The sequence below is a fragment of the Octopus bimaculoides genome, chromosome 7 (assembly GCF_046866305.1).
Source record: "Octopus bimaculoides isolate indiv1 chromosome 7, ASM4686630v1, whole genome shotgun sequence".
In the NCBI taxonomy this organism is placed as follows: Eukaryota; Metazoa; Mollusca; class Cephalopoda; order Octopoda; family Octopodidae; genus Octopus; species Octopus bimaculoides.
In genome coordinates this window covers 30,830,660-30,850,659 of record NC_142934.1, presented here as the reverse complement: position 1 = coordinate 30,850,659, position 20,000 = coordinate 30,830,660, and the positions used below count along the sequence as shown (strand labels likewise).

General features: G+C 37.0%; 1 protein-coding gene across 1 annotated transcript in view; it reads right to left on the bottom strand.

Moving 5' to 3' along the window:
• LOC106882481 (uncharacterized) overlaps positions 1 to 20,000 on the bottom strand; it is a 31,210-nt gene that overhangs the window by 9,601 nt on the left and 1,609 nt on the right. The window contains exons 2-4 of the mRNA XM_089355479.1: positions 10,461 to 10,878; positions 7,160 to 7,213; positions 1,524 to 1,628 (exon numbers count right to left, since the gene is read on the bottom strand). Of these exons, the coding sequence (XP_089211605.1) occupies positions 1,524 to 1,628; positions 7,160 to 7,213; positions 10,461 to 10,878 (577 nt within the window). The remainder of the gene's footprint in view (positions 1 to 1,523; positions 1,629 to 7,159; positions 7,214 to 10,460; positions 10,879 to 20,000) is intronic.

Genomic DNA, 20,000 nt, shown 5'->3' with positions numbered 1-20,000 from the left:
GGGTAGGATGGAAAGCATTTAACTTAATAATGGATGTACTCCAAACAAAGCTAGACAATGCCAAACATGCCAGCCTCTTCAATAGCACTGTCCTACCTGAGCTCTTATATGCAAGCGAGGTGTAGGCTAATACAAAGAGGATAGAACATTGATTGGCTACAACACAAAGGGCCACGGAAATATCTGTGCTCAGAATATCACTAACAGAGCACATTTGAAATGAAAGAATTCAAGGATTGGGCAGAACGAATGATGTGATCACAGAGTACCATATCACAAGGTTCATAGACGATGGGTGGACCTTTGCAGTTGCTGAGTGGTATCCAAGAGATTGGAAAAGGCCATTTGCAAAACCTCTATGGCAATGGAATGACAATTTAGTTAAGTAATTTTGGTAAAGAACAGTGCAATCAAGACAGAACTGGAAGTGCACTGTGACCAGTGGTGTACAACAGCATCTGATGGTCTAGTCAGTACTGTGATATATATTTCATGTTTTGCTAAGAAGCAATGCATGGCACCAGGATTTTCAAGTCAAATCCAAGAAACTACTCCAAATCTTTGTTAGAATCAGGACAGGTTAATTTCTGCTGGCATCAAGTTGTATAAATTGTAACACTGAAGTCAAAGCAAATAATATTTTGAAAATATTTAATGTTTCAAATCTGCGTAATTCCTGTTACATATTATACAGATCTGAAACATATATATTATTCAAATTTTGGCACAAGGCCAGTAATTTCAGGGGAGAAGTAAGTCAATTACATTGATCCCAGTGTCCAACTGGTACTTAGTTTATCAACCCCAAACGAATTTAAGGCAAAGCTGCTAAGCATTTTGCCTGGCACTGTAACAATTCTGTCAGCTCACCGCCTTCAGAAATGCTTTCAAAATATGTGGTTTGACTTCATTATTACAATTTATGTGTCTGTGTGCCATCGGCATCATCATCATCATCATCAACATGAAAGGATTATGTCATGCATCAATGCTCGCTTTGGCATGATTTCTATAGCTGGATACCCTTCCTAATGCCAACCACTTTACAGAGTGTAATAAGTGCTTTCTGTCATGGCACCAACCCTAGTGATGGTTGTCTCATAACTTGCAAGATTAAGGCCTTGATATAGTCCTTATAACTATGAGAGAACAGAAGAGAGAGTGGGTGATGATCCTAAGCAGAGGAATAAGGGAATGAAAAGAGGGGAGGCTGGGGTGGGTATATGGCAGAAAACAGGGAGAGGGAAAGGGTTAGTTACATACATACACATACGTCTATCCATATGTGTGTGCGCACACGTGCGAGTGTGTGTGTGTTTTGCAAGATTCTTGATGTGAAAGGATAAGGACACGCGCGCGCACACACACACACATGCACAATATTCAGAAGCATGACCACTTGCAAACGTTCTCTCCTTATGTCACTTGCATACATACACTAAACTTGCATACTTACACTAAACACTCATAAAAATAGCTACAGAAAGATAATACAGTAAAGATAAGTTGATGGCCATTCTTACCTGGTATGGCAATTTTCATTATTTGCTGCAAACTGTGAGGGTTGCATTAGCTCAATCTGGGCAGCAATGACATCTTTTGACTCTAACATATCACAATCATCTATACTGGGAAGACAAATCAACATCATCATCACTATATTAGTATCATCATCATTATTTATATTAGAATCATCATCATCATCATCAGTAGTAGTAGTAGTAGTAGTAGGCATGGCTGTGTGATCAAAAAGCTTGCTTCTCAGCCATGTGGTCTCAGCTGCAGTCTTATTGCACGGCACCTTAGGTAAGCATCTACTACTATAGCCCTAGGCCAACTACAGCCTTGTGAGTGAAACTAGTTGATAAAAACTGAAAGAAACATGTTGTTTTACATATTTACATTCTTGTTTTACAAGAAACGTGTTGTTTTACATATTTATACATACATACATACATATGTATAGGTGCAGGAATGGCTGTGTGGTAAGTGACTTACTTACCAATCACATGGTTCTGGGTTCAGTCCCACTGTGTGACACCTTGGGCAAGTGTCTTCTACTATAGCCTCAGGCCAACCAAAGCCTTGTGAGAGGATTTGGTAGATGGAAACTGAAAGAAGCTCATCGTATATATGTGCATGTGTGTGTGTGTGTGTGTGTGTGTGTGTGTGTGTGTGTGTATTTGTGTGTCTGTGTTTGTCCTCCCAACCTTTACGTCCCTGTAACTTAAAAGTTCAGCAAAAGAGACCGATAGAATAAGTATAGGCTTACAAAGAGTAAGTCCTAGGGTCGGTTTGCTCGACTAAAGGCAGTACTCCAGCATGGCCGCAGTCAATTGACTGAAACAAGTGAAAGAGTAAAAGAATATATAAATGAAGCCTGTCATTTTATATTTACATACACACGCATATATTTCATTATTAATGATGGAAGCAGTATTAATTCAAAATTAGCAATCAGTGTATACACTTAGAGTGTGTATACTATTGAAAGCCCTTTAAGCTGCAGTATCCATCTTGAGAAAGTATCTTGTAGATGGATAATGTTAAAAACTGAAAGACAGCAGCAGCTGCAAGTCACCCAGTATTGGTAGTGAAATTACAAGATCTAGATTTCACTTGTTATCTTCATCAGTAGCAGATATCCATGTCACTTCATGTCAAGCAAATACTGGCTGCTGGCTGATATAGTTAAACAGTGATCGAAAGGTCACTGATTTTGCATTTAGCCAAAATTTAAAACAATATTATTATCAATAATATTAATACGCTAACGTTTTGTTTTTGTACGTACCTGTTGTGTGCATCACACTTCAAAGAAGTGGCAAAGCGAGAGAGGAGGACAGAGAGGAAGTAAGAGAGAGAGAGAGAGAGAGAGAGAGAGAGAGAAAGGGAGAGTGAGAGAGAAAGAGAGTGAAAGAGACAGTGAGTGGTGACGGCATTTGTTTTGTGTTTTTAAATGATTTAGAGAGGATGTAAAAGAGAAAGAAAGAGTGAGAGAGAGGCAAAGAGAGAGAGAGTGAAAGAGACAGTGAGTGGTGATGGTGTTCGTTTTGTGTTTTTAAATGTTTATCACATCGCAAGAGAAATAGATACATATACACATTGTTAAATCAAAAACGGGAGAGAACAGGAACACAAAGGAAATGAAAGAGAAAGAAAGTGAGAGAGACAGTAGATACATAAATCTAAAGAAAAGTTCATACATTGATACATACACGCATCAAATATTGGGTGTCAATTTCATTTCACTTTTCATTACCACATGAGGATAAAATTAACTCACAAATGGCTGAGTACGCCACAGACATGCATAACATTAACGTAGTTCTCAGGGAAATTCAACCTCACACAGAATATGACAAGGCTGGCCTCTTTGAATTACAGCTACAACTCGAGACATATATATATGAATGTATTTGTGTGCGTGTATAGTTTAGGCTAGTTAAAACAGGTTTGCGATAATAAGTGTTGCGTGGTGGAAATAAATGCAATTACCAAACTTTCCTTCGTTAATCCATTTATTATTTCGTTCTTTTGCATTTCAGTTTGTACATTAAGGTTCTTTGAATATGTATGCTGTATTTTAAGGTTAAATAGCAATTCCGTTTACGTTTGTGTAACTGAGATATTTTGGCTGGATTATATAGTCATTGGTGTTACATTACTTTCTATATTCTGTAACTGTCACAATATATTTTTTTGTGGGGAGGGGGCCAGTTGATTAGATTGACCCCAGTACACAACTGATACTTAATTTATCGACCCTGAAAGGACGAAAGGCAAAGTCGAACTTGACAGAATTTGAACTCAGAACGTAAAGACAGATGGTTGTAATATAGAAACATTTCTCACGGCACCAGTACAATGTTTACAGATGCTTATACTTTTTATGTTTTCCGTAAATTTTTCACGGGTCCAGCTACTTATTATTATTATTATCAATAATATTAATACACTAACTTTTTGTTTTTATACGTACTTGTTGTGTGCATCACACTTACTTCTTTGAAGTGGCAAAGTGAGAGAGAGGAGGACAGAGAGGAAGTAAGAGAAAAAGAGAGAGTGAGAGAGACAGTGAGTGGTGACAGCATTTGTTTTGTGTTTTTAAATGTTTTAGAGAGGATGTAATAGAGAAAGAAAGAGAATGAGAAAGTGAGAGTGAGAGAGAAAGTGAGAGTGTGAGAGAAAGTGAGAGTGAGAGAGAGAGTGAGAGAGAAAGTGAGAGAGTGAGAGAGAAAGTGAGAGAGTGTGACAGTTAGTGGTGAAAGCGTTCATTTTGTGTTTTTAAATGTTTATCACATCACAAGAGAAGTAGATACAAAGATACATATACACATTGTTAAATCAAAAGCGGGAGAGAAGAGGGACACAGAGGAAGTGAAAGAGAAAGGGAAAAAGCGAGAGAGACAGTAGATACATAAATTCAAAGAAAAGTTCATAGATACATAAACACATCAAATATTGGCTGTCAATTTCACTTTTCATTACTACATGAGGATAAAATTAACTCACAAATGGTTGAATACTCCACAAACATGCATAACATTAATGTAGTTCTCAGAGAGATTCAGCCTCACACAGAATATGATAAGGCTGGCCCTTCTGAATTACAGCTACAACTCGAGACATATATATATGAATATATTTGTCTGTGTGTGTATAGAATAGGTTAGTTAAAACATGTTTGAAATAATAAGTGTAGCGTGGTGGAAATAAATGCAATTACCAAACTTTCATTCATAAATCCATTTATTATTTCTTTCTTTTGCATTTCAATTTGTACATTTGTACCCAGAAATTTCCAACAACTGCACACCAGAAGAAATGGAAAAACGAGTAATTTTATCTCCTAAAAATTCTGTCTTGCAATAAATGAAAATGTTCTTAATATTATACTAGAGACACTTAAAACGTACTTAAGCACAGATTCAGTGTCTTGCAATAATGAAGAGAAGGTTCAGAACTATCCATTTGAATTCATAAACCCACTCACTCCATCCGGTATGCCTCCTCATCACTTCAACTTAAAAGTAGGTGCTATTGTAATGTTGCTAAGAAATCTTTCAATCATTCAAGGATTATGTAATGGAACTTTCATGAAAGTGCAAAGACTTCATGGACATTGCGTAGAGGCATCATTGGTAACAGGCTCCAACAGAGATCGTACAGTTCTAATTTCTAGAATTAAACTTAGCCCAAGTGATGCAAATATTCTATTCACACTAAACAGACTTCAGTCTCCACTTCAACTTGCATATTCAATGACAATTAATAAGGCTCAAGGGCAAACAGTTGAAAAAGTTGGAATACATTTGCCTCAACCGATATTTTCTCATGGCCAATTATATGTCGCATTTTCAAGAGCACGACCTATGAACAATATCAAAGTAAGAGTTATGACATTCAATTAGGATAACAGACAAGGCCAAAAACGTGGTGTGACATACACACAAAATATTGTCTACCATAAAGTACTGTGAGGAAGACCACTGCACTAGCTAGCATCACCACCACACCAGCTGCTCCATCATTACACACCCACATTACATCTTTAAGATTGGAGAACCACTTAGGGGCTCATTGAATCTCTCTCAGCATACCAGTAAACCACAAAATCGCACCAGCATCACCACCACCTCCAAGCCTGTCATATATATATATATATATATATATATATATATATATATATATATATATATATATATATATATATATGTATGTATGTGTGTGGGTGTGTGTGTGTTTGTGTCTGTGTTTGTCCAACCACCACCATTGCTTGACAACCAATGTTGGTGTGTTTGCATCCCTGTAATTTAGCTGTTCAGTAGAAGAGACTGATAGAATAAGCACCCGGTTTACAAGGAATAAGTCCAGGGGGTCAATTTCTTTGATTAAAGGGTAGTGCTCCAGCATGGCCACCGTCAAATGACTGAAACAAGTAAAAGAATAAAAGAATACCAGAAAAATGTTCCATACCACTAAACCAAGAAGGTTCTTTGAATATGTATGCTGTATTTTAAGGTTAAATAGTAATTCCGTTTACGTTTGTGTAACCGAGATATTTTGGTTGGAATATATAGTCATTAGTGTTACATTACTTTCTATATTCTGTAACTGTCACAATATACTTTTCTAGGCCTGAATTTTTTGTGGGGAGGGGGTCAGTTGATTAGATCGACCCCAGTACACAACTAATACGTAATTCATCAACCCCGAAAGGACGAAAGGTAAAGTTGACTTCAGCAGAATTTGAACTCAGAACATAAAGACAGATGGTCATAATTTGCAAACATTTCTCATGACACCAGTACACTGTTTACAGATGCTTACATTTTTTATGTTTTCCATGAATTTTTCACAGGTCCAGCTAGTTATTATTATTATGTTAGCAATATCTATCTATCATCATCATCATCATCATCAATATCTATCATCATCATCATCATCATCATTATTATTATATCATTTTAAAGGGAATAGTGTAACTAATATGATAGACTCAAATAAATAATGTACGCTATCTAATTTCATTTCTCTACATTTTGAAATCAAATCTTGCTACGGTTGATTTTATCATAGGGTTGATTCACTCCTCCACAGGATGGGTTTCTTTCAGTTTCCATCTACCAAATTCACTGACAAGGCTTTCGTCAGCCCAAGACACTTGTTCAAAATGCTGTGCAGTGTTACTGAATTCAAAACCATATGGTTGTGAAACCAGATTATTTAAAATGGTGATTACCTTCCTATACTCAACTATACATCTAAAAATGGCAAGCTGCTTTCACTCCCAGTTTCAACCATTTCCCTTCACTAATGGTACTAAATATCAATACATTTGAGAAACGTATAAATGTCAGACAATCTCATTTCCCAATCTCAAATTGAGTATGTGAGCATTTTTATAGAAAGAAACTGAGCTTGGTAAAAAAAATGAAAGATGGAGAGAGAGAGAGAGAGAGAGAGAGAGAGAGAGAGAGAGAGAGAGAGAGAGAGAGAGAGAGAGAGAGAGAGAGAGAGAGAGAGAGAGAGAGAGAGAAAGAGAGAGAGAGAGAGAGAGAGAGAGAGAGAAGAGAGAGAGAGAGAGAGAGAGAGAGAGAGAGAGAGAGAGAGAGAGAGAGAGAGAGAGAGAGATGTGAAATAATTTTATAATTACCTTATCACACCACTGTCCTGTGTTTCGATCTGTTTCTCCAAGATCTTCTCCGGGCTGCAGAAAAACAAAATAATAATTATTCTTTCTAGTAAAGGCATAAGGCCTGAAACTTGGGTGGGAGGGACAAGTCACTTACATTGACCCCCAGTACTTGACTAGTACTTATTTCATTAACCCTGAAAGGATGAAAGGCAAAATCAACCTTGGCAGAATTTGAACAGAGAATGTAAATGGCTTGAAGAAATGTTGCTAAATATTTTGTCTGATTTGGTTATGGTCCTGCCAGTTCACCACCTTGATAATGATAATAAACCTTTCTACTATAAGCACAAGGTCTGAAATTTGAGGGTAAGAAGTGGGAACAGTCAATTACATTAACCCCAGTGCTTAACTGGTACTCATTTTATTGACTCTGAAAGAATTAAAGGCAAAACTGACCTTGGTGGAATTTGAATTCAGAATGTATAGAGCTCGAACAAATGCCACAAAGCAACTTGTCCAGTATGTTCATAACAAAAAATATTTCCTTTCTTCTTTTTAGTAAGAATACTAACCCCTAATATTAGCACAAGTCTGCAACTTTCGGGAGATGTGAAAAGAATCATTCATATTTACCCCACCAATATGGAACTAGTTAAACACTGCAAGACATTGCCTCTGGTGATCTACTAATTCTGCTAATTAGCACCAATTAGATAAAGTAGAGTATCAACCAAGATATTCACCAGAGAACTTTCACCATTTTAAAAACATAATGAATCAAACTACAGTTCTATATTATAGTGCTAGTTATAGCCATGTGGTGTGTGTGTGTGTGTGTGTGTGTGTGTGTGTGTGTGTGTGTGTGTGTGTGTGAGCATAAGGAGCTGGAAGAAATGCAACTAAGCATTTAGTCTGACACCCTAACAATTCTGCCAATCCATCGTCTTAATAATAATGGTTTCAAATTTTGGAGAGCAATTTTATGGGGAGTAGTAAGTCAGTTACACTATTTCTAGTTTCTTGACTGGTATTTTATTTTATCAATCCTTTTCTATTCTAGGCACAAGACCCGAAATTTGGGGGGAGGGAGGCAATCAATTAGATTGACTCCAGTATGCAACTGGTACTAATTTATCGACCCCGAAAGGATGAAAGGCAAAGTCGACCTCAATGGGATTTGAAACAAGAATGTTCAGAACCAGAAGAAATACGACATGGCATGTTCTCCCACTTTAATGGCTCTACTAATTTATGACTCTAATAATTATAATAATAATCCTTTCTACTATAGGCCCAAGGAATGAAATCTGGGGAAGGGGAAGTTGATTACATTAACCCAGTATTTCACTGGTACTTATTTCATTGACCCTGAAAGGATGAAAGGTAAAGTCAACCTCAGAACGTAAAAATGGAGGAAATGCCACTAAGCAATTTGCCTGGAGTGCTAACGATTTTACCACCTTAATAATAATAATAATGATAATAATCTTTTCTATTGTAAGCACAAGGCCTGAAATTTGGGAGGGGAGGGAGCTAGTCAATTACAATGATCTCAGTACGTAACTGGTACTTATTTCATTGACCCTGAATGGATGAAAGCAAAGTCAGCCTTGGTGGAATTTGAACTCAGAACATAAGACAGAAAAATGCCACTAACTATTTTGCCCGGAGTGATACTGATTCTGCCTGCTTGCCGACTTAATAATAATAGTAATCATTTCTACTATAGGCACAAGGCCTGAAATTTTGGGGGAGGGGATGGTTATTGCATTGACCCCAGTGTTTTCAGTGGGTACTTAATTTATCAACCCTGAAAAAAAGAAAGCAAAGTTGGTCTCGGCAAAATTTGAACTCAGAACATAAAGATGACGAAATGCAGCAAAGCATTTGCCTGGTGTACTAATCGATTCTGCCAACTCACTGCCATAATAATAATAGTAATAATAATAGCAGTAGGAGTAATCCTTTCTACTATAGGCACAAGGCACAACATTTTAAGGGATGAGGCTAGCTGATTAGATCAATCTAGTGCTTGACATATTTCACTGACCCCAAAAGAATGAATGACAAAGTCAACCTTGGCAGAATTTGAACTCAGAATGTTTTACGTGGCATACTAATGATTCTGCCAGTTCACCACCTTAATTAATAATGGTTTCAAATTTTGCCACAAGGGCAGCAATTTTGGAGGTGGGAATGAGTCAATTAGATCGACCCTAGTGTTCAACTGGTACTCAATTTATCGACCCCGAAAGGATGAAAGGAACTCAGAATGTAGCGATGGGTGAAATACTGCTAAGCATTTTGTCCAGCATGCTAATGATTCTGCCAGCTCACTGTCTTGATGATGATGATGATGATAATAATAATAATAATAACAATGAAAATCCTTTCTTGTTTTGACATGAGGCCAGCAATTTTGAGGAGTGTAGAAGTCAATTATATGAAGCTCAAAGCTCAAATGGTACTTATTTTATTGACTGCAAAACGATGAAGTGCAAAGTCAACTTCACTGGCATTTGAAATCTGAACATAAAGCTGAAAGAAATACTGCTAAGCATTTGTCTGGTGCAGTAATAATTCTGCCAGTTCACTGTGTTAATAATAATAATAATAATAATCCTTTCTTATTTTGGCACAAAGTCAGCAATTTTGAGGAGAGGGGAAGTCAATTACATCAATGCCAGTGCTTAACTGGGATTTTGTTGGCATCAAAAGGATAAAGGGCAAAATGAACTTCAGAAAGTAAAGGCAGACGAAATGCCACTCAGCATTTTGTCCAACAGGCTAATCATTCTGCAAGCTTTACCACCTTAATAATAATAATAATAATAATAATAATAATAATAATCCTTTCTACTATAGGCACAAGGCCTGAAATTTTGGGGAGGGGGATAGTTGATTACATTGACCCCAGTACTCAACTGGTACTTAATTTATCGAACCCAAAAGGATGAAAGGCAAAGTCGACCTTGGCAGAATTTGAACTTAGAATCTGAAGATGGATAAAATACCGCTATGTATTTTGCCTGGCATGCTAACAATTCTGCCAGATTGCTACCTTAAATTAATAATAATAATAATGGTTTCAAATTTTGCCACAAGGGCAGCAATTTTGGGGCAGGGGATAAGTTGATTACATCAACCCAAGTGTTCAAATGGTATTTATTTTATCGATCCTGAAAGGATGAAAGGCAAAGTCGACCTCAGCAGAATTTGAATTCAGAACGTAGGGACAGGCAAAATACTGCTAAACATTTCGTCCAGCGTGCTAATGATTCTGCCTGCTTGCTACCTTGCTAATAACAATAATAATAACATTACCTTTTGATGGAACTGGTGAATGCTAGTTCTGTCTGAACTGTTCAATAGGTTTAAATTTTCTGTTACCAAAGAATTTGATACACTAATTGAGGAATTTGGTACAATGTAAATGTCTTTAGTTACATCTGCTGACTGTAATGGAGTTTTACCAAGGGTTGGTTTAGGTTGAATTGATGAATGAGGTTGTGGTGAGAGTTGCTGCTGTTGCTCGTGGTCTTCTTCTTCTTGAGAAAGGTTGCGGAAATCCGTGGAACCGACATTATTCATGTTCAGGTCATCCACGACAGTTGGAAGGTTTGTGTAAGGTGTCATGGAGTCAGGATTGAAGTTATCTATTTGTTGGAAGTCTCCATCATCATCATCATTTGACACTGAGTTATATCTTGATGACTGATTCTTCATTTCATTTGACACTGAAAAAAAAAACAAAAACAAACTGAAATAACAATACACCACATTCACTGTAGACCTTAACTTCCCACAAGACACTTAAGAAAAACTCAACAAAGACAACTTTTACATGGTTGCTTCACCTGTGAGAAATAGCATCCAAATCATCCTCAAAATACACTACCATCTAATGAGGTGAAAGACTAAGTAAACACCAACAAAATTCAAACTTAAAAGAAAGTAAAAAAAAATGTTAGTCAATGCTGCAAATTATTTTGTTCAATCTCAATAAGTTCCATTAATCCATAAAACTAACGCTGGCTATTTTGGGAAACAACCTTCGACATGTATAACATGTTGTCAATTCCTTAGTATGCGCAGTGATTGTGCTTTCGCGCAGTGGTAAATGGAGGCAATATTGTTGTGTTTTTATTGGAGAATCATCATCATCATCATCATGATTTACAGTCCATTCTCCATGCTGGCATGGGTTGGACAGTTTAACAGGAGTTGACCAGCTCAATGGCTGCCTGGGCTCCATTTGTCTGTTTTGGCAAAGTTTCTATAGCTGGATGCCCTTTCTGACACCAACTACTTTACTGAAAGTACTGTGCATTTATGTGACACTAGTACAAGCACTTTTATGTTATATGGCATGAGTACTTTTATGTGACACCATCACAGGTGCTTTTACAGGACACCAGCACAGGTGCCTTTATGTGGCATCAACACTCACGAGCCTGCAAGACTAGGATCTCTTGGCTGAGAGATGGATGTAGAGGACATGCATGCCTGTATGCATGGACGGCCACGATTTTACTTAGCTTGACATGTCTTCGACATTTTTATTAATGGAAGTAATGAAAGTATGGTATGATATTTCTAGAAATGCATGGATATCTGGAAGTGGGAGTTTAGACAGAAGTGAAGAGTGGTACCATCATGTGGATATTGTTCACGATATAGAAAGTAAGCCACTTTTGTACAGAAGAGTGGGGGATATAACCCAACATTAGGGAACACTACAGTTGAAAGAGTGATGATTAGAGACAGTGAGTTTTAACAATGCACATTACTTGTTTTTGCACTTGTATAAATATATATGTGTATATGGCAGAGAATCTTGTGGGGTGAAAATGGGAAGTTTTGCAGGAGTTTTGTTGAATGTATGTACTGTGGAGGTAAAATTATAATTGTAGCTTCCCCCAGGAGTACTTCTTACAGGCTTTGACAAAACAATAGAAAAACTACTTTTTTCTATTGGCCATATGGCAAATTCAAAACTGTTCTTGTATGTGTCCATATGCATTTTGCATATCTTGTACTTCATGATATAACACCCCCACCCCGTTTTTTTTTTTTTTTTGGTGGGGGAGGTTGCAGATATTGATATTTGAATAAGTTAAAATATGTGACTGATATGATTTCCAATAAGGTCAAATTGTTGGAGCACAGGTAGCTGGAGCTTCATTCACTAAACCTGCTGAATTGTTTAATGTTTTGAGAAGTATAGTCTCTAAAATCATGTTGGCATTCTAAAACCATAGTTAAAACCATCTCTGACAAGCATAATTCTCGACAAAAAGCAAAGCTCACAGAAAGGGACCAAAGAATAGTGAAACATATTGATTCTAAAAATCATTGAACTATGGCAGCAAAAGTGACAGCAAAGCTAAAGCATCACCTTACTAACCCTGTGTCAACCAAAACTGTTTGCTGTGAGCTCCATAAAAGATATTATGGGAGGGTTGCAATTGCTAAACCTATCCTATCCTCATCAACATTGATATGTGGAAAAAATGGAGTATAGACTATCAGAAGTGGTCAATGACTGAATGAAACAATGTCATCTCCACTGATCACTTATCACTCCTCCTTTTTCCTACTTCAGAGTAAGTTTATGTCTGGAGACAGCCTAATGAAACCTTCAACCCTGAACTGTTTGGCCCTGTTGTGAAGCATGGAGGTGAGTCTGTGATGATTTGTGTGGTAATATCACAGAATTCTCTTGGCTCTTTAGTTGTCTACATGGCAGAGTTAACATCAAGGATTATCTGAGTATTTTGGATCATGTCCATACTATGGTACAAATATTGTTCCTTAAAGGCCATAAAAATGAAGTAGATCACTTGGATTGACCACCACAATCACTGGATCTCAATACAAGTGAACATTTATGGTGCATTTTGGAGCAACAAGTGAGGAGCCACTACCCTCCACTATTGTTGAAAGAGCTAAAGTAGGTTTTACTTATAGAATGGCTCAAAATTCCCCTAAAAACTGTTCAGAACACATGTACAAGTTAATTTCTTGACATACTAAAGGCATGATTGATGCTAAAGATGGATCAGTAATAAAACTTCCATTTGAAAAGGTGTTTATATTATTTTATTCAACACCAACCCACCTACCTAAAAGGGGGTGCTGAAAAGTCCCTACTTTAAGGGTATCACGAAAAGCCTGGTTGGAGGCCCAACCTTCCAAGTTCTTTTACAGGGCATAGTAAAACTGAAGGACAGCTGAATGAACCTGAGAGGGGAATATGTTGAATAAATAATAATTAACTGATCCCACAGGATTTTCTTTTACCCAAAACCAGGAGTTTTTCAGCACCCCCTTACCTCTCTCTCTTTCTATATATATATATATAAAAACAAAACTGTCTGACGAACAGGAACATGAAACTCTAAGTAACAGTTTTTGTGATATTTTTGCTGCGTTTTAATAGATCATATTACTATGGTAGTTGAGTACTATTTTTTCCACCTTGTTTTGCATTTATGTGCTTACTCTGGTATATACATCTATATGTAATGGAAGATACAAATAAGATGATAATTTATTTTCAAATGCAGAGACGGTGTTTGAAAACAAATTATCATCTCATATGTATCTTACAATATACATTTCAACACTTATAAAAAAAATATGTTAGTTTGTTTATAGTCATATACACATTGTTATATATATCCATATATACATACACACATACATACATATGAGTCCTTAAAAGTATATCATCTATGTTTATGCTTCTGCACTCAATTTTCCAAACACCCACACCTCCTTCACTCTTCTGACCATGCCACTATTCACTCAGTTGCTGTAATTCTGTACCACTCACCATCCTTGGAACCACTTCCTTTTCTCATGCATTCTCAGTATCATCACCTCATTTTACCCTCCATTTACTCCAGTTCGTCTTCCACTATTTCCACCCTTATGTACTTCTAACTGCATCCTGGCACTGTGCATTTTTCTTGCACCACAACCCCATACACTTCACATCATGTGCTGCCAACTATTATCTCCTCAATACACTCCTACTTCCTCCACCTTCCCCTGCAATTCACAATTGATCATGCCTCCACCCGTGTTCACCACTCACTACCTTTTCCCTCTCTTTCCATCTCTGTTCATCTGTCACCCTCCTCTCACACATCTGCAAACTTACTTCCCCATCCAAACCTCTTCTCTTGATAAGCACTGACATCTTCACCACCAATCTTGCCAACTGGGAAAACCATGTACCACCCCTACAGCAGGACAAATAAAAGAATATATACATACACACACACATACATTTATACATACATATAAATACATATCATAAACACACATTTATATATATACTAGCAATACAACCCGGGTGTTATGACCTACAGGTGTCATGACCTACAGCCACATTGTATTATTTGTTCCTTTCTTACGGGCAGAATTGGCACACAAAGAGTATGAAGGAAACAACTCTTCTTTATAAACACGTTTTTCTGTCATTTTCTGATGAACAACGCTGCAGTTTCCATCAATCAAATTCAGTCACAAGTCTGTAGTTGGCCTCAGGCTATACTAGAAAACACTTGCCCAAGGTACCATGCAGAGAGACTGAACATGGAACCATGTGGTTGGGAAGCAAAATTCTCAACTACACAGTCATTCTTACACATAATGTGTGTGTGTGTGTGTGTGTATTTACATTTGTTGTTAAATTGAGTGCTGTACCCCACTGTCTCAAGGTTAGCAGTTCATCAAGCAGATATCTATAAAATAAACGCCAGACTGAAATACGTACTGAGGTCAGTATGATTAATTGAATGTTTGAAGGTGATACCCCATCATGGCGACAGCTGTGAAATATTAAATGGCTTCAAATTTAAAGTAATGCATTACTAATCACAAGATAATGAGTTCAAAATTTCGAAATAAGCTTCCACTCTATATGATAACACTATATGTAGATCTCAGTCTAATTGAATTCCAACAATTAACAATTGTAATTTGAAGTTGAACGGTTAGCAGTAAGAAAGATGTCCAGATTTCTTTAAAAATTATTGTGCAAAATATTCTGAGAAAAAGTACTTTTTTCACAACAAAACGCACACACACACACACACACACACACACAGGTGTATCTGTGGTAAGTTGAGCTACTAAAAATAGCAGCCAAATCTCTCTTAAAACACACCCTTTCATCAAAAGACATAGATTTACAGTATTTCATGGTGAAAAAAACAAAACAAAACAAAACTATGTGATGGGTCTGCTACATCAGAGGCAACTCTGGGCTAAACAAAACACAAACAAACGTACTTCACATTAAAAGATTATCTGCTAAATAATACTAATAAAGTTGATGGTATATCTTCAAAGTTTCATTCCTTGGTAAAACTCCATGCATTTTAACCCTTTTACTATATTTCTAAGTAAAACACACCCCTTATGAGTTTCAATTAAATTTTAAAATCATCACAAATTGACATATTAATGTGATTTTTGGATCACAATTGAAGAAAAGGCTCTTAATCAATTCTATTGCATACCTTTTGTCTCAAAGTGACTTTAATCACAAGTAAATATATGTAAACCACAAGCTATCTTTTTCTTTGGTTTGTTTCCATAGTGATTGCTTTAAACAAGCTTACAATCTTACATTTCCTTGATTTCTCCATATCTTCTGTTGAAAAGCCCTCAAATTCAGAATCACTGCTTGATAGCATGAACTTGTTATCCACTTTAAAAGTTGGAAAAAAAAATCGCTGAAGAGAAAATGTGGAAAAAAATCTCCCAAAATTTGCACAACTCAGATATCACATCAAGCAATGTCAGATACTGTAACTCGACTATTTACAAAGTGAAATCATATGTTTTCACGAATGTACTGAGATTTGTGCTGAAATTCATATTTAAATATCAATGGGTTCACTCAGTCGGCTTTGGCTGGGTTGGTTGTTTGAACCAAAGGATTTTTCGCCCAGGTTGGTAATGAAAAGGTTAAATATTTTCTCATTATGCACTAAGACATAATTTTACGCATTTTAATAGCAATCAATTTTTTCTCTTTTTTGCTTAATTAAAATGGTTGCCTTTTCCTCGTAGTTTTTCATGTCAGCTATAAAGGTGAAGAGAGTTAACTTTGGACGGTGTTAAGTAGCGGAGATGTTTGGTGATTGTATGTGGTGGTTACTTTTGACTGTTTCTTCTCAATAAGGGTAATTGATTGATAATGAATCTTAATATATATAGTGGAATCAATGTAGTGGTAAGAACATTGGGATATGTAACAGTAGTTTTGAATAAGAATAAAAATGGAAGTTTTAATCATCTGATGGACAGGCAGACATTACAAAAATAGCGATTCTCACTTTGAAACTGACAATTTTGAAAATCTTTTTAGATTATGGAATGCCCTGCTCTCTCATGTATCCAAAACTTCAGCATGATCGGATGAACAACACTCGAGTTTTAAGCGCACAAACAGACAGACAGAACGGGATTTATATTATATATATATGCATACACACACACACACACATTTTGTAGACTACGACTTCAGAAAAAATATTTTTACCATAAAATACACAAAATACAAATGTTAACATATTAATTCATATAGTACCAACTAGTAAATATATATTTAATAACGAACCATGTAATCCACACTCTTGAAAACGTATTTCTGTAAAATGTTTGGGGTGGGGGTGAAATTTCCACAGGTTCCATCCCACCCCAACTCCTGTTTTTTGGACAAAACAAGTGTTTTGTAGCATATTAAGAGGCTACCGTAATTCATTCAACGTTAAAAAAAAAAGAAACAAGCATTTTCCAATGATTCCGGGAAGGAGAAGGGTGAAATTTTTGAGGATCCCCAACCCATTTTCCAGATTTAAAAAAAGTGCTTTGAGGCATATTAGGAGGTCATCACAATTCCTTCAACGCCCCCAAAAATAAATTTCCAATGATTCTGGGATGGTGGGGGTCTGCCCCCACCCCCACTTTTTTCTGAACAAAAATAAGGGGTTTGCAGCACTTTAGGAGGTCAGGGTACTTGATTCAATGCAAAAAATCCGAGGTTTTTCTTTTTCCTTAGTGAAATGCATGCAGGTGTACTTACCAAAATTTACCATTATTTTCTATGTAAGCCCTTCGAAGTTACTTTAACAACTTTATCATTCAAATTCATATAAATGTTGTTATTAAAAAACTTAAATATTTAAAAAAAAAGAAAACTGAAAATAAAATACTAACAGGTTATTAAACAAATTATTTTGTAAGTGATTTTAATAAATTTGTTCTGCTTACTCTGGAAACCCAAATCAATTTTCATATTTTCCCGGAGTTTTAGTTTCGTTAATAATCCCGTAGATGTATGTCCCTAAAACCAAAGTTCACCATTAATTGACGCCGCTTTAGTTAAAGATTACCATCCAATGCATTATGTCCATAAGATGTGAAGATGTGTGTGGTATGACGGAGATTTAGTGCTTATTTGAGACAGGTTGAACAACCACTTGTGTATGTAGAAGGATGGGGGCTTAGAAAGATGCAGACTTGCAGAATACTGTGTACATTAAATACCAGTATATATTTGATACCTTGGTTAATATACAGTTTAAGACCTGGTCACGAATATTATATTAACCTTCAGTCTCGCTGCATGGCACCTATAGTATAATCTCAGGTCCACCAAAACCTTGAAAGTAGATTTGGTAAACGGAAACTGAAAGACTGTTGTGTATGTATATATACATATAAATATATATATCATTTATAGAAATACATAAATCCGTAGGAGAAGCACACTCTAAGATGTAGAGCTATCGCTGGCCAGCCATATCTGGCAATTATGAGACGAAGAGATTCCATGCTTGATTGCATGGAAAATATTCGAGAACCCAGGCCCCTACATCAACAGGACAAAATGGTGCAAGTTATTCATTGCTGAACGCATGAGGATCCTTAAGGATTTGCTTGCGCCAGGGGGCATCCCGAATTCCAAGATGGAGATTTTTGGACCATGCCTGCATTTTAGAAAATTCCGAAAGGAGACAATTGTTTACCTTCGTGGTGCTTTGGTGACCGCAAGATGGCAGCACAGTCAATGATCGATGGACAATGGCAAAGGGAGATAATCACCTGGAGTTTTATCCTTAAAAACGTTGCTTTTCCTCCTCCATATTTTAAAGAGGTCTCAGGCCAACAGTGTTTGGGGTCTGAAGATATGCCGTAAGGCTAAGCCCCTTATGAGCAAGAAACCTAGGGTAACCCCATAAACTGGCCTACCCCACTATGATATATATGTGTGTGTGTGTGTGTGTTTCTCTCCTGTCACTGCTTGACAACCGGTGTTGGTATGTTTACACCCCTGTAACTTAGCGGTTCGGCAAAAGAAACAGATTGAATAAGCACTAGGCTTAAAAAATATGCCCTGGGATTGACTTGTTCGACTAAAACTTTTCAAGGCGGTGCTCCAGCATGGTCGCAGTCAAATGACTGGAAAAAGTAAAAGAATAAAAGAAGATATATATATCTCGTCAATGTATCAGATATCCAAAAACGAAGCACACTCTAAAGCACAGAGCAGTAATGTATTTATCGATAGTTAAGTTTATGTCCGGTTACAGAGTAAGAAATGGTTTCGCATCTACAAAGAGCTTAGCCCCCGTGGACGGCTCCACAGACTCTAAAACCGAAGACCTGGAAGGCAGGAATCCGTGACGGCTATATACAATGTGTCCATAAAGTCATTATGGGATTTCAAAACTATTGATGTAACTTGAAACACTGCACATTTCAAATACATGTTGAATATGAAACCAACAAATAAACTTTACTCACATTTCTTCAGAACTTTGTGAACAGTGCTCTTCTTAAGGCCTACTTGCTTAGTGTAGACACGCACTGATTTCTTTGAACTCCATAGGTAGATGTCCCTTATAGCCTCAATAGACTCGTCACTCATCAGTGGTCTGCCAGAAGGTTTTGCAACCAACAAGCTGTCAGTTTCCTTAAACTGGCGATTCCAATGGTGAATGCTGTTTTGATGTGGTGGCTCATCATTAAACACGCAACTATATTCACGACGAACACATGTCACGGATTCAAATTTTGCAAGCCAAAGAATGCACTGAACATCTTGACAGATGAATTGGCTTGACTTGGCGTCATTTGCACCTGCATTTTCTTCACTCATCCAACTGGAGTATCGATTAGGTGTGTGTAGGGCAACAGATGGAAGCCACACCGAACTGTGCTAAACTGTACGCAAACTTTATTAGCTGGTCTCATTCAACAGGTATATGAAATGTGTAGCGTTGGAAGTTACATCAATAAATAATTTTGAAATCCCACCATGACTTTAACAGATGCACTATATATTATCTTTTGTCAAAAGAGAGAAGGCAGTGCCCATGACCTGTTACAAGACCTCCGAGACCGGTGGGAATGAGGAAGGTATCCTCAAACCGGTATGTTACAGCAAGATAGATTTTGCTAAAAACATCCAAGGTGTTAGATGGTGGTGTTAAGTCGGGCGACGCAGTATGTCTACTACCTTTGTAGACTATGATGCAGTTTGAATTCAGAACGCAAAGAACAAGAACAATTATCAGTCTGATGTACTTCAGTTCCACCAATCCATTGCCCTAGATAGACAGCCTATTTTTTGGTCGACCCCGAAAGGATGAAAGGCAAAACTGACCTAATAGACATAAGACCATAAATTTAAAGGAAGAAAAGCGATTATCCTTCCCCCTACACACACATACATACCCAGTATTTGACTGGTATCTGGAAGGATGAAAGGAGAAGTCCATCATGGCGAAATTCGAATTAAAAACGTAAGGACCAGCAAGTGAATTCCGCTCCA